This window comes from Solea senegalensis, unplaced genomic scaffold (assembly GCF_019176455.1).
Source record: "Solea senegalensis isolate Sse05_10M unplaced genomic scaffold, IFAPA_SoseM_1 scf7180000015860, whole genome shotgun sequence".
Classification (NCBI taxonomy): domain Eukaryota; kingdom Metazoa; phylum Chordata; class Actinopteri; order Pleuronectiformes; family Soleidae; genus Solea; species Solea senegalensis.
The window spans coordinates 1-14723 of NW_025321483.1; the positions used below are offsets into that span (position 1 = coordinate 1).

A 14723-nucleotide genomic window follows, 5' to 3' on the forward strand; every position below is an offset into this window, starting at 1 on the left:
TGCTGCTGACAACCGTCGGCATGGAAACGAGGAGGCGCCACGCAGCGTCACAAGGCTGCAGTAAAAAAATCAGGACAAATCATCTTCTGTGCTCACGATCGAGATCTGGAGACAAGAGAAAAAAAAGAGTGATGACATCATCGACTTTAAAAGACTTGATCAGCAGATCAATAACATGATCAAAGATAATCAGGAACTTTTAAAGAAGCTGCTCCATCGTGATCATGTTTCTACACTTTAAAGAAAGAAAACTCTGAATATTGTTCATTTCAAATAACCTGGACGTTTGTGTCTGACGGGAGTTAATCTGGTTAATCTGTGTGGACAGACCATGATTCAGTGAGGATTAAGTGAGGGCAGAGGTCACGCTCTGCTTCATTTGTTTATTCTGCCTCAAATAAACTCTACTGATCGTTCAACGACGATCATGTGATCCACTCACGCACCGCGGGGTAGGTGTGGCCCACGTTGGCTCCGTGTCGCGTGATGTCGATGTTCAGGTCGTCCTCGGTCGTCTTCAGGTACACGGGATTATCAAAGTTCATGCTCTTCTGGTTCTTCAGCTGCCAGTTTCTCCACATGAGGAAACCACCCGATGCTGCCAGGGCCAGCAACACTACACTCACACACACAGAGACAGAGACACACACACACTTCTGTCGTCATGTGATGGTCATGTGATGGTCATGTGATGGTCATGTGATGGTCATGTGATGTGTCAGCAGATACTCACAGACGGGCAGGACGGCCCAGGCCGCCGCAGCAGAACCTCTGGACGTGGAGTTGAACTGGATCGACGAGCTCACGTTTGCTTCTGCAACAGGAAACACAACAAAGTCACTTCCTGCTTCTGTTTCACAGACAACGACGATGGGCTAGGGTTCAGATGCATTCAAGAAACCTCGTAAATTTCATCACTTCTTCACTCGTCCAATAACGTGAAAGATTTGTTTTTATAAATGCACTCCCTGAGAAATGACACATGAAGGCAACACAACAACATGGTGACACACACACACACACCTGAGGATCTTTAACACACAATCAAGAACAAACCTGATACACATGCACACTCTAACATGATCTCCATCTGAGAATCAACTAAAACTAAACCTCAGATCAGATGATTTCATGATAAAAAAGGAGCTGCTTCTTTAAAAAGACTGTCTCCCAAATTATGTTTTCTATAAAAACAACAAACCTGTAACCATAGAAACCAGAAAAACAGACGTTTCACTCTGTCACTGAAACCTGAATCCAGATCCAGATCTTCCTCAGGACAGATTTGATCCAAATAAACAATAAAATAAAAGCTATGCTGAAACTCATGATGTGGTTTTGTTCACTTCCTTGTCTCTGCCACCAGATGTCGCTGCTGAGCTTCACGTCACATGATCAGAGGAAACTAACGCAGCTGTGAACCACATTAAACACCAGAGGAAAGTGATGAAAATGATCCCACGTCTCACTCACACACACACACACACACACACAAAGATCAAAGTTAATCTGCACAGACAGAAAACCAGAAGACGCTCTAAATGATTCAAAACCACGTCACCATGACGACGCACACTTTTTACCTGAGGGTGGAGGATTTAGAGATTTCCCATCATCCTTTGAGGGAGCTGTGGTGGGCGTGTCTGCGTCACAGAGACAGACTTTAAATTCAGCTTCAATGTAAAGTTATAGTTTATCATACTTTATATGAATACATTGATCTTCTTAATAATAAATAAAATAAATAAAAATAAATAATCAGACTGTCTGATCCACACACACACACACACACTAAATGGAAACAATTAAACACAGGAAGTGGCTCCTTTTAATAACCTGATAATAAGTGGTGGGATGTGTGTGTGTGTGAAACATGTGTTTAACTGGACGTTCACGTAAAGAGCGACAGTCTTTGGCTGCTGTCCAACTGGAGGAAGGAGGAGGAGCATTCAGCGAGTGACTGACAGGCGGGTCCCCCTCCCCCACCCAAACTCCTCCCACTCCATTCTCACTCAGTAAAAAAACCAGCAGCAGAGACAGAGAGTGTGTGAACAGCTGAGGAATAAAAGACACAGACAGACGTGACTGCATGATCTCTAAAAACAGCTGCAGTGTCAAACATGTGTTTCCAGGCTCCTCCCCCTCCTCCTGTGTGATGATTGACAGGTGAACACACACACACACACACACACACCACTGAGAGCAGAAGGAGAACACTGCGGTCAGTTGTCAGGGAGATGCTGCAGCAGTCACTGTCTCACCGCCACAGTCACTGTCTGTCTCACCACCACAGTCACTGTCTGTCTCACCAGTCACTGTCTGTCTCACCACCACAGTCACTGTCTGTCTCACCACCACAGTCACTGTCTCACCGCCACAGTCACTGTCTGTCTCACCACCACAGTCACTGTCTGTCTCACCACCACAGTGTATGTTCTGAATTCACGCGTCAGGTTTCTCTCGGGAGCCACTTCACCATGAAAAGGACAATCTGTGGGAAGGAGGAGTGAGGGAGGAGTGAGTAAGGGAGTGAGAGAGGAGGGAGGGAGCAAAACCCAGCACAGGAGAGGAAATCAGAGAGAGGACGTGACTGATCAGTTTTAATATGATCTCCACTGCCCCCTGCTGTCTGTTACAGACCATGACCTGGAGACGGTGTCAGCGTGAGTTCAGAGGAAACCAGGACCCGTCCACACCAGGGTCCACATGGGCTGAGAGACGGACCCGTTTTTTACCTGTGGTTCTGACCCTGGTTGTGACTTGTGGTTCTGAACCTGGTTCTGACCTGTGGTTCTGACCCGTGGTTTCTTTCTTCCTCCTCACAGAATCACAGACTCTCATGAGGCCAGAGACGTGAACCCAGCTTAGAACCTGGTCTGGAACTAACAGAGTTGAGAAATACGATGGACACAGAACAGGAAGAGGAAGTCAGCTGCTGTCAGAGGCGGAGCTACAGCTAAGACATGAGGAAGGACGAGGGAGAGACTTTCGTAAGAGCCACTCACACGATGAAATTTACCAGGTTCCTTGAACGCACCTCGTGGTTTTCTTCATCGAACTTCATTTAAATACAAACATTTGAATGAGCTATGATCAAAGGTCAAAGTGATGGAGTGGCTTTAGATGTTCATTTGTTGTCACGTGACGCGACTCACCGGGTCTGCAGCGTAGACCGTCGTCGGCCACTTCCTGTCCCTCTGGGCACACACACGTGTATTTGGGCGAGTGTTTGTTGATCTGCGGCGCCGGCAGACACATGTAGCTGCAGCCGCCATTTTCTCCTTTCTCTGAGCACCAGTTAGTTCCTGCACACACACACACACACACACACACACACACCATACTTTTTTTATTGTGAACTAATTGTATCTATAACACATCTATAAATGTATATCCAAACACTATACTATATAGATATAGATTTATAAATATTTTAAATTTTCAGGGTAAAACCACTTCACAAATATTTGTCTTAGGTCACTTTTACTTCTATTACATTACATAAAAGTATCATAATAAACGTCTGTATTTCCAAAGAACAGACAAAATGTTTGGATTAACATGAAAGCATGAAGAGTGAATGAGTGCTGACCTGACAGCTGGATGAGCTCGTGATAGACGATGATATCCTGAGGGTCGTTGAGTTTACTCGCCAGAGTCACGACGTCTGCTCCAGAGAACTTGTTTGCACCAAAGATCGCTTTGGTCTCACCGTCTGTCCAGAACACTCGGTCCTGAACACACACACACACAAATTTGAATATTAGTCAAAGACAACACAAGTTAACACAAAGTGTGTTTAAATGAAGGTTTTTATTATTAAGGGAGGGAAAACAAATGTAAACCTACATGACCCTGTGTGAAAAAGTGTTTGCCCCCTAAACCTAATAACTGGTTGAGCTTCCGTTTGCAGCAACAACTGCAATCAAGCGTTTGCAATAACTTGCAATGAGTCCATTACAAACACACTCATCTTTGTAGAACTGTTGCCATTCAGCCACATCAGAGGGTTTTCAGGCATGAAGCGCCTTTTTAAGGTCATGCCACAGCATCTCAATAGGATTCAGGTCAGGACTTTGACAAGGCCACTCCAAAGTCTTCATTTTGTTTTTCCCTTAGCCATTCAGAAGTGGACTTGCGGGTGTGCTTCGGATCATTGTCCTGCTGCAGAACCCAAGTTGGCTTCAGCCTGAGGTCACGAACAGACGGCCGCACATTCTCCTTCAGGATTTTTTTGGTGTACAGCAGAATTCATGGTTTCATTTATCACAGCAAGTCTTCCAGGTCCTGAAGCAGTAAAACAGCCCCACACCATCACACTACCACCACCATATTTGACCTACAAATATGGTGATGTTCTTGTTCCTGATGTTCTTGTTCTGAAATGTGGTGTTACTTTTACACCAGATGTAATGAGACACACACCTTCCAAAAAGCTCAACTTTTGTCTTGTCAGTCCACAGAGGATTTTCCCAAAAGTCTTGGGGATCATCAAGATGTTCTTTTTGGTCTTGAACTCTGCCATGGAGGCCATTTCTGCCCCGTCTCTTTCTTATGGTGGAGTCATGAACACTGAGTAAGGCCTGCAGTTCTTTAGATGTTGTTCTGGGTTCTTTTGTGACCTCTTAGATGAGTCGTCACTGCGCTATTGGGGTAATTCTTGTCGGCTGGCCACTGTTCCATGTTTTCTCCATTTGTGAATAATGGTTCTCACCGTGGTTCTCTGGAGTCCCAAAGCTTTACAAAGGTCTTTGTAACCTTTTCCAGACCGATAGATGTCAATTACATTACATTACATGTCATTTAGCAGACGCTTTTATCCAAAGCGACTTACAATGGAATTGAGTACAATCAGCCAGGGGTGGAGTCGAACTTGCGACCATGATGTCTTTCGCACATAGGGTACCAGTCTTAACCACTGAGTCACTCCACAATTACTTTGTTTCTCATTTGTTCCTGAATTGCTTTAGATGGCGGCATTTCTTCCTTTTTTGGGATGTTCACTTCACTTTGTCTGACAGGTTCTATTTAAGTCATCTCTTGATTCAATAGGTCTGGCAGTAATCAGGCCTGGGTGTGGCAAGTCAAATTTTCCTGGAAATGTGACTAACCTCAGTGACCTGATGATTTTACAAGGGGGGCAATTACCTTTTCACATGGGGCCATGTAGGTTTGGGTAGTTTTTTCCCCCATAACAAATAAAATCATCACTTAAAAACTGCATTTTGTGTTAACTTGTGTTGTCTTTGTCTAAATTTGTTTAATAATCTGAAACATTTAAGTGTGACAAACATGCATAAAAATAAGAAATCAGGAAGGGGGCAAACACTGTTGCACACCACTGTAGAATGATTTTAAAGTTAAACACACATATATAGAATGATTTTAAAGAAGAACACAGATACAGAATGATTTTTAAACACAGATATAGAATGATTTTTAAACACAGATATAGAATGATTTTTAAACACAGATATAGAATGATTTTTAAACACAGATATAGAATGATTTTAAAGACAAACACACAGATATAGAATGATTTTTAAACACAGATATAGAATGATTTTAAAGACAAACACACATAAGAATGATTTTAAAGAAGAACACAGATACAGAATGATATTAAAGATAAACATACAGACATAGAATGATTTTAAAGACAAACACAGATATAGAATGATTTTTAAACACAAACACACAGATATAGAATGATTTTAAAGAAGAACACAGATACAGAATGATTTTAAAGACAAACACACAGATATAGAATGATTTTAAAGACAAACACACAGATATAGAATGATTTTAAACACACATATAGAATGATTTTAAAGAAGAACACAGATATAGAATGATTTTTAAACACAAACACACAGATATAGAATGATTTTAAATACAAACACACAGATATAGAATGATTTTAAAGACAAACACACAGATATAGAATGATTTTTAAACACAGATATAGAATGATTTTAAAGAAGAACACAGATACAGAATGATTTTAAAGACAAACACACAGATATAGAATGATTTTAAAGACAAACACACAGATATAGAATGATTTTATGAATGATTTTAAAGACAAACACACAGATATAGAATGATTTTAAAACACAGATATAGAATGATTTTAAAGACAAACACACAGATATAGAATGATTTTTTAAACACAGATATAGAATGATTTTAAAGACAAACACACAGATATAGAGAATGATTTTTAAACACAGATTTATTAAAGATAAACATACAGACATAGAATGATTTTAAAGACAAACACAGATATAGAATTTTTAGATATGATTTTACACAGATATAGAATGATTTTAAAAGAAGAACACAGATACAGAATGATTTTAAGACAAACACACAGATATAGAATGATTTTAAAGACAAACACACAGATATAGAATGATTTTAAAGACAAACACAGATATAGAATGATTTTAAAGACAAACACACAGATATAGAATGATTTTAAAGACAAACACACAGATATAGAATGATTTTAAATACAAACACACAGATATAGAATGATTTTAAATACAAACACACAGATATAGAATGATTTTAAAGACAAACACACAGATATAGAATGATTTTATAGACAACACACAGATATAGAATGATTTTAAATACAAACACACAGATATAGAATGATTTTAAAGACAAACACACAGATATAGAATGATTTTATAGACAAACACACAGATATAGAATGATTTTAAAGACAAACACACAGATATAGAATGATTTTATACAAACACACAGATATAGAATGATTTTACAGATATAGAATGATTTTAAATACAAACACACAGATATAGAATGATTTTAAAGACAAACACACAGATATAGAATGATTTTAAAGTGTTCTTACCTCAAACACAGTGAGAGCAAAGGGATGAGCGAGATAATCTGACGACTGCAGAACTTTCTTCCTGTTGTCTCCGTTGAGATCAACGCTGCACAACATGTGAAGCTTAGAGTCAACCCAGTACAAGCGGCCTTTGATCAGATCTGTGAACACAACAGATGAAAATCAATAAAGGTTTCATCAAGAAATTAAGTTTTTTCTTCTTCAGTGAAGTTTATTCACAAACTTCTAAAACTAAAACATTTGTTTCCATGACGACGATGTGTGTATGTGTACCCAGAGTGATTCCATTAGGCCACTGAATGTCCGTGGCCACCAGGACTTGTCTGTCCACTCCGTTCATACCAGCTTTCTCGATCTTAGCAGGTTCTCCCCAATCTGACCAGTACACAAACCTACACACACACACACACACACACACACACACACACAGTTAAAGGACTGTAAAGAAAAGTAGGAGAAACCCAAAATCACAAACTCAAGGAAGGACAAACTGACCCTGACAGTGGGTCCACAGCGATGGACGCCGGTTCTTTGAGGCCTCTGTTGAACAGAACCTTCTGTTTGGTTCCGTTAAAGTTGGTTACGGAGATGGTTTTGGTCCCAAGGTCAGACCAGTATAGGTTCTTATAGATCCAGTCCACGGCCACACCCACCGGAGTCTGGATGTTGTCCATCACTTTTTTGTGAGCGCCGACGTCTCCTCGTTTGTCCAGGACCGTACTGTGAGGACAGAACCAGAACCCACCGAGACAGTCACTTGGACTGTAGATCATCGCAAAGGATTGTGATACTGGATTTAGGACTGTAGACCATCACACAGGATTGAGATTTAGGACTGTAGACCATCACACAGGATTGTGATTTAGGACTGTAGACCATCACAAAGGATTGTGATACTGGATTTAGGACTGTAGACCATCTCAAAGGATTGTGATACTAGATTTAGGACTGTAGACCATCACAAAGGATCATGATACTGGATTGAAATCACTTTGACTGTTTGTTTATTTTTGTCTATTATTTTCAACTAGGGTTATTTCAAATAAAAGACCTGCAATCATCATCGTTAATTATGTCTTTTATGTTTTTATAAACATATGAAAATGACATTGAGGACGTTTGAATGGAAACAAGGTTAAAAAAAAAAGTTCCAGTGTGGAAGAAACAGTGACATCTATGTTTTAAAGAGCATTAAGATTTACATTGAAACATGGAGACGTATTTTCCCAAAGTTTAACGTCTTTTCATTTATTTTAGTCGGTTTATTTCTATGTCTTTTATTAATGATTCTGTCCAGCACTTTAGTTGACGGTGGCAGTTTCACACATAATTCAATCCAACATTAGAAAAACATTATTCTACACGTATAAAAGCAGTGTGTGTGTGTGTGTGTGTGTGTGTGTGTGTGTGTGTGTGTGAGACCTGTAAATGGTCCTCTGAGTCAGGTCAGCCCAGAAGATCATCTGCTGGTCAAAGTCTGCGTCCAGAGCCACGGCGTTCCTCTGCTGCTCCACGATCTGCGTGTACTCCTTCCTCTCCAGACCCAGGCGACGGATGTCGCGACGGTTGGTGAAGATCAGACACGGTTCTTTACCTGAAGACCAAGAAGAACAAGGGTCACTGAGAACATGGAACCACGATGTTGCCCCCGAGTCCCCCATGCTCCCCCCATGCATCCCGTGTACCCGCCGTGTTCAGCCATGTATCCTCCGTGTATCCTCCTTGTGTGAGCGTTGTGTGTTCTTCTTGTTAGTGTAACTCCTAAAAGGGTTTGTGTGATATCTAGAAAGTTGTGTGTGTCTATCTCCCCATGTTGTTCATGAGGAGGATAAAGTGGTAGAAGACAGACAGACAGGCGGACGTTTGAGGACTCACCGACAGCCTTACACACTCCTGTGGTCGGGTCCATCTGGTAACCGTTGTGACACTCACACTTGTAGCCTCCTTTCAGGTTTATGCAGATCTGACTGCAGATGCCCGGGTTCAGACACTCGTTTATGTCTGGAGACGACAAGAGACAACAAGAGACGACAAAGAGACGGCAGGAGACACACAAACAAAGAGAAACTGAGGATTATTAAAAACTTTATATATTAATATTTGTTTCCACTTTAAATAAGTCAATATATAAGAATATAAGGTGGTGGCGCTACGGTGGTGAGGATTTTTGATGACGACATCAAATTAAGGAAGTGCCGATCCGCTTCGCAGAGCCCAGGAAAACAATACAACACTATCTTCTCAGCAGTGGCTGAACTGTTTGTTCTGAAACTTTAGGGTTTTATAAACGAGGTCATGACGCAGATACACACACACACACACACACACACACACAAGCATAGCGTTAATTGGAGCTTCCGCTCTATGTGGGCTTTAAGCTACAAAAACATTTCTTCGTTCACATTCAGTGCATTTTTCTGACAATTAGAAGACTGAATGAAATGAACATGTTTCAATCTAAAAATATCTAAACCATTTAAAGTTACACTTTTGAGTTAAAGCAGCAACTCAGGATTATTTTCTCAATTCAATTTGTTAATGTAAATTAAATAAAATGTGTAAAAACCAGGAAAATGATGACGTTCTCAAATATTTAGATTTAGTTTGATTGATTTCTTTGTTTTTAAGGACTGTGTGTGTGTGTGTGTGTGTGTCACCCAAATAAAAACACAGATATGGAGCAGCAACGCTGACAAATCTCACTGACCTACTTTTGAGGTTTTATTCCTGCTGAGATCATAAAACATGTCAAAGTAAAATAACAGGCTTTGATTTAAACTTTTCCCAAGAGACACACAAAAAATATATATCCTTAAACATAAAGAGCAAACATCTGTTGGTTTGTTAATAAAGTAACAAAAAGTGAAACATGTCACAAAAACCACACAGTCACTCGTTATTTTGTCTAAAGTGTGAATTTTAACTGATTCTACAAACACAAAAAAACAACAAATCACTAGATTGTCCTTGTTCCATTTTCTTTGGTGAAAACTTTAACATACATTTTTCCATCATAATGAAAGTTGATTTCACACATTTATTAAATATAATAAATATGTGACCACATCCAAAATATATAGATATACTGTTTATACACACAATATCCATATATTGAGCAGTTGATGAAGTGTGTGTGGGGTCAAAGGTCACTCACCTCCGCAGGTCTTGTGGTCGATGAGCTGAAGTCCTGGCGTGCAGTCGCACACGAAGCCGATCACCATGTCCTTACAGATGTGAGAGCAGCCACCATTGTTCAGCAGACACTCGTTCACATCTGCAACAACAACAACAACAACAACAACACAAAATGACTAATTTATCAAAAGTTACAAAATATACAAAGCACTGTAACGTTTTAAACTCTTAAAATGTCTTTAAAAAAACACCACGAAACGTAAGTTGTAATGTAAATTTGTAACCGAGAAACGTGTCTCATCATCATCTATTGAGGTCAAATGAACTTTGTTACACTGAACGTTTGATTCAAATTAAAACAAAAACACATAGTGAAGTGATAGAAAGAGAGTTAAGGTGTTTAAAGTGATTGAAGTGAAAACAAAGAGGATTAAATGTACTCACTGCACTCGTTGATGGGCTCATCGCTCCAGTCAGGACAGTCTCTGACTTTGTTACACACTTTGTTCATCTCGATACACTCTCCACTGCGACACTTGAACTTGTCCGGTCCATGACACTGAGTCACTGACACACACACACACACACACACACACAAGTTTATTCAAACACACAAACTTTTCTCTGTACACTGTTCTCAAATCAACATAATTAACAGATTATTCCTGCTGATAAACTCCACCTCAGAGACGATGGTGTGACATTTGAACTGGTGTTTGACAGACAGACAGACAGAGACACACACACACACACACACACACACACACAGAGAGAGTCGACAGAGTGTGTGTACTTACTGTTTTTACAGTTGACTTCATCAGATCCATCAGCACAATCTCTGACACTGTTGCACTGTCTGCTGCCCACGATACACTTTCCATCGTCACACTTGAACTGTTCAGGTCCACAGGTGCGAGTCGCTACACACACGCACACGCACACGCACACACACACACACAATGAAGTTTTTATTCACATGGAGAAAAACAGGATTTTCCTTTAAAATAAAACTGATGTTTGGATGATAAATGAGTGAAAACATCAACACTGTGTGGTTGTATGTGTATGTGTGAGTGTGTGTAGCAGTGACGTACAACAGTTGGCCTCGTCGCTTCCGTCTCAACAGTCAGGATCTTGTTGTGTAGTTGTGTAGTAGTTGTGTGTATGTACGACGTCGGATCTTGTTGGCGGTTGTGTAGTAGTTGTGTACATACGACAGTTGGTCTCGTCACTGCCATCTCTACAGTCAGGATCTTGTTGTGTAGTTGTGTAGACAGTAGCTTGAGGATCTTGTTGTGTAGTTGTGTAGTAGTTGTCAATGTCTGACAGTTGGTCTCGTCGCTGCCATCTCTACAGTCAGGATCTTGTTGTGTAGTTGTGTAGTAGTTGTGTACATACAACAGTTGGTCGTCACTGCGTCTCTACAGTCAGGATCTTGTTGTGTGTTTGTAGTAGTTGTGTACATCGACAGTTGATCGTCACTGCCGTCTCTATCAGGATCTTGTTGTGTGTGTGTGGTTGTTGACAGTTGATCTCGTCGCTGTCTCTGATCAGGATCTTGTTATTAGTGTGTATAATACGACGAGTTGGTCTGATGCTGCCATCTCTACAGTCAGGATCTTGTTGTGTAGTTGTGTAGTAGTTGTGTGTATGTACGACAGTTGGTCTCGTCGCTGCCATCTCTACAGTCAGGATCTTGTTGTGTAGTTGTGTGTGTTGTGTACATACGACAGTTGGTCTCGTCACTGCCGTCTCTACAGTCAGGATCTTGTTGTGTAGTTGTGTAGTAGTTGTGTACATCGACAGTTGGTCTCGTCACTGCCCGTCTCTACAGTCAGGATCTTGTTGTGTAGTTGCGTTAGTTGTGTGTATGTATCTGACAGTTGGTCTCGTCGCTGCCGTCTCTACAGTCAGGATCTTGTTGTGTAGTTGTGTAGTGTTGTGTGTAGTGTACATCGACAGTTGGTCTACGTCTGCCGTCTCTGATCAAGGATCTTGTTGTGTGGTTGTTGTGTATTATTGTGTATGTCGACAGTTGGTCTCACCGTGCCCATCTCTACAGTCGGATCTTGTTGTGTAGTTGTGTAGTATTTGTTGTGTACATCGACAGTTGGTCTCATCACTGCGTCTCTACAGTCAGGATCTTGTTGATAGTTGTGTAGTTATTATTGTATCGACAGTTGGTCTGCGCTGCCATCTCTACGATCAGGATCTTGTTGTGTAGTTGTAGTTGTGTAGTACATCACGACAGTTGGTCTCGTCACTGCCGTCTCTACAGTCAGGATCTTGTTGTGTAGTTGTGTGTAGTTGGTAGTTGTGTTGGTCGTCGCCGTCTCTACAGTCAGGATCTTGTTGTGTAGTTGGTAGTAGTTGTGTGTATGCGACAGTTGGTCTGCGTCGCTGCCATCTCTACAGTCAGGATCTTGTTGTGTATTGTGTTGTGTATGTTATTGTACATCGACAGTTGGTCTCGTCACTGCTGTCTCTACAGTCAGTCTTGTTGTGTTGTGTTGTTAGTGTGTAGTAGTTGTGTACATCGACAGTTGGTCCTCGTCTGCCCGTCTCTACAGTCGGATCCTTGCGTCACATCTCCACTTGTGGATACACTCTCAAGAAGCGACACTGCAGTGGGTGGGCACCGAACACTGGAGTGTGGGAGAGCGGGGGCGACCACAGCGAGGCAGGAACTTCGTCTGACTGGTCCTGCGAAGACGTTGTGTAGTTGTGTAGTAGTTGTGTACATACGACAGTTGGTCTCGTCACTGCCGTCTCTACAGTCGGGATCGCCGTCACATCTCCACTTCCTGTGGATACATTCTCCAGAGCGACACTGCATCTCAGTGGACGAACACTTGGTGGGAGGAGTCGGGGGACGACCACAGCGAGACGGAGACTCGTCTGACTGGTCCTGCAGAAGGCGCACACACACACACACACACACACACACAGAAATCAAAGATGAGAATTCCATGGATCATTTGCTGTGATTGACAGTTTGTCGTCAGCTGATCACCTGACAGTCGACGTCGTCGTCACAGACCCAGCTGACAGGAATACCCGAGGTGGAGTTTCCACAGCGGAACTGACTGGGACCACAGGAGGACGGAGAACAGTCCACCTCGTCTGACGCGTCTCCACAGTCGTCCTCACCGTTACACACAAAGTTACGAGAGATGCAGCGACCGCTCGAGCACGTGAACTCATGAGGAGCACACGTGATGTTACCTGCAGCAGGAGGAGGAGAGAGGAGGAGAAGAAGAACAACCAGGCCACAGTGATGTGTCGACCTGTGAAGTCTGTTCTGTTGTGGTCACAGACAGTGTGTGTGTGTGTGTGTGTGTGTGTGTGTGTGTGTGTGTGTGTGTGTGCACTCACCCTGTTGAACTCGTCCTCTCAGCTGTCACAGTCCTTCTCTCCGTCACATTTCCAGAACACAGGGATACACTGAGTGGTTCCAGCTCCACAGCTGAACTCGTTGACACGCCATGTCCTCATGTCTACACACGCACACACACACACACACATATATATATAAATCTTCTCCAGAGCATGAGAGAGAATAAAAACACAGAGTGCAGGAAGTGGACTACAACGCAGGGCATCGTGGGTAAGCATACGCGCACGTAGAACGATGGTCAGGAGAAATGTGCGAGTCCATTGTTGCAGTGTTTGTGTGTTGTATGTGTTAACGTGTTGTTTGTCTCGTCTCCTTCAGTCTTTGTTGATGCAGCGCCACCTCAGGCGAGGAGGGGAACAACATTTCTTTCACTAAAGTGTGAAAGCAACTGAACCGAGTTTGTGTGCGACAGTGAACGACTGCACACTTCCTTAAATCAACACTGACACAACAAAAGTGATGTGAATGCAACACAAGTCCGACACGTTAGTCTGGTGTGACACACACAGCTGGTCAAACAGTGTACACGTTCGTTTTCCATGACTTCACAGCTCCTCCTCAAAGCGGGCGGAGTCATCACATCACTGTGGTGACGTGGTTTCTTTCTCAACGACACAAACATGTGACTTGTAAAAAAGTGAACCATAGACTGGTTCAGTCTCTAAATACAGACTTTTGCTTTGCTAAAGGTTTTCAGCATTTTTAAGTCTCATGACTCTGACATTTAGAGGGATTTGGAATTATAAGTAGATTTGATCATTTGTTTGAGCCAGTTTCTGTCATTTCTCAGCTTTAATGTGAATATTTTGTACTTCCTGTCATTTTTCAGCTTCTTAAATGTGAATATTTTCTACTTTCTGTCATTTTTCAGCTTCTTAAATGTGAATATTTTCTTTCTGTCATTTTTCAGCTTCTTAAATGTGAATATTTTCTACTTTCTGTCATTTTCAGCATCTTAAATGTGAATATTTTCTACTTTCATTTTTCAACTTCTTAAATGTGAATATTTTTCTACTTTGTCATTTTCAGCTTCTTAATGTAGAATATTTTCTGCTTTCTGTCATTTTCAGCTTCTTTAGCATTGAATATTTTCTGCTTTGTCATTTTCCTTCTTAAATATGAATATTTTCTACTTTCTGTCATTTTCAGCTTCTTAAATGTGAATATTTTCTACTTTTGTCATTTCCTTCTTAAATGTGAATATTTTCTACTTTCTGTCATTTTTCAGCTTCTTAAATGTGAATATGTTCTACTTTGTCATTTTCAGGTTCTTAATGTGAACATTTTCTACTTTCTGTCTTTTTTCAG

General features: G+C 41.3%; 1 protein-coding gene across 1 annotated transcript; it reads right to left on the minus strand.

Annotated features, from left to right (window-relative positions):
* Nucleotides 1-6: 6 nt before the first annotated feature.
* On the minus strand, nt 7-13513 carry LOC122762626 (very low-density lipoprotein receptor-like). Its single transcript, XM_044017815.1, has 17 exons — nt 13423-13513; nt 13032-13327; nt 12764-12926; nt 10816-10938; nt 10463-10585; nt 10038-10157; nt 8759-8884; nt 8306-8477; nt 7379-7603; nt 7157-7275; nt 6884-7023; nt 3593-3734; nt 3156-3305; nt 1584-1643; nt 734-814; nt 447-616; nt 7-105 (listed from the first exon to the last, which is right to left on the minus strand). The coding sequence occupies exons 1-17, from the start codon at nt 13511-13513 to the stop codon at nt 70-72; spliced, it is 2337 nt and encodes a 778-aa protein (XP_043873750.1). The 3' UTR covers nt 7-69.
* Nucleotides 13514-14723: the final 1210 nt, after the last annotated feature.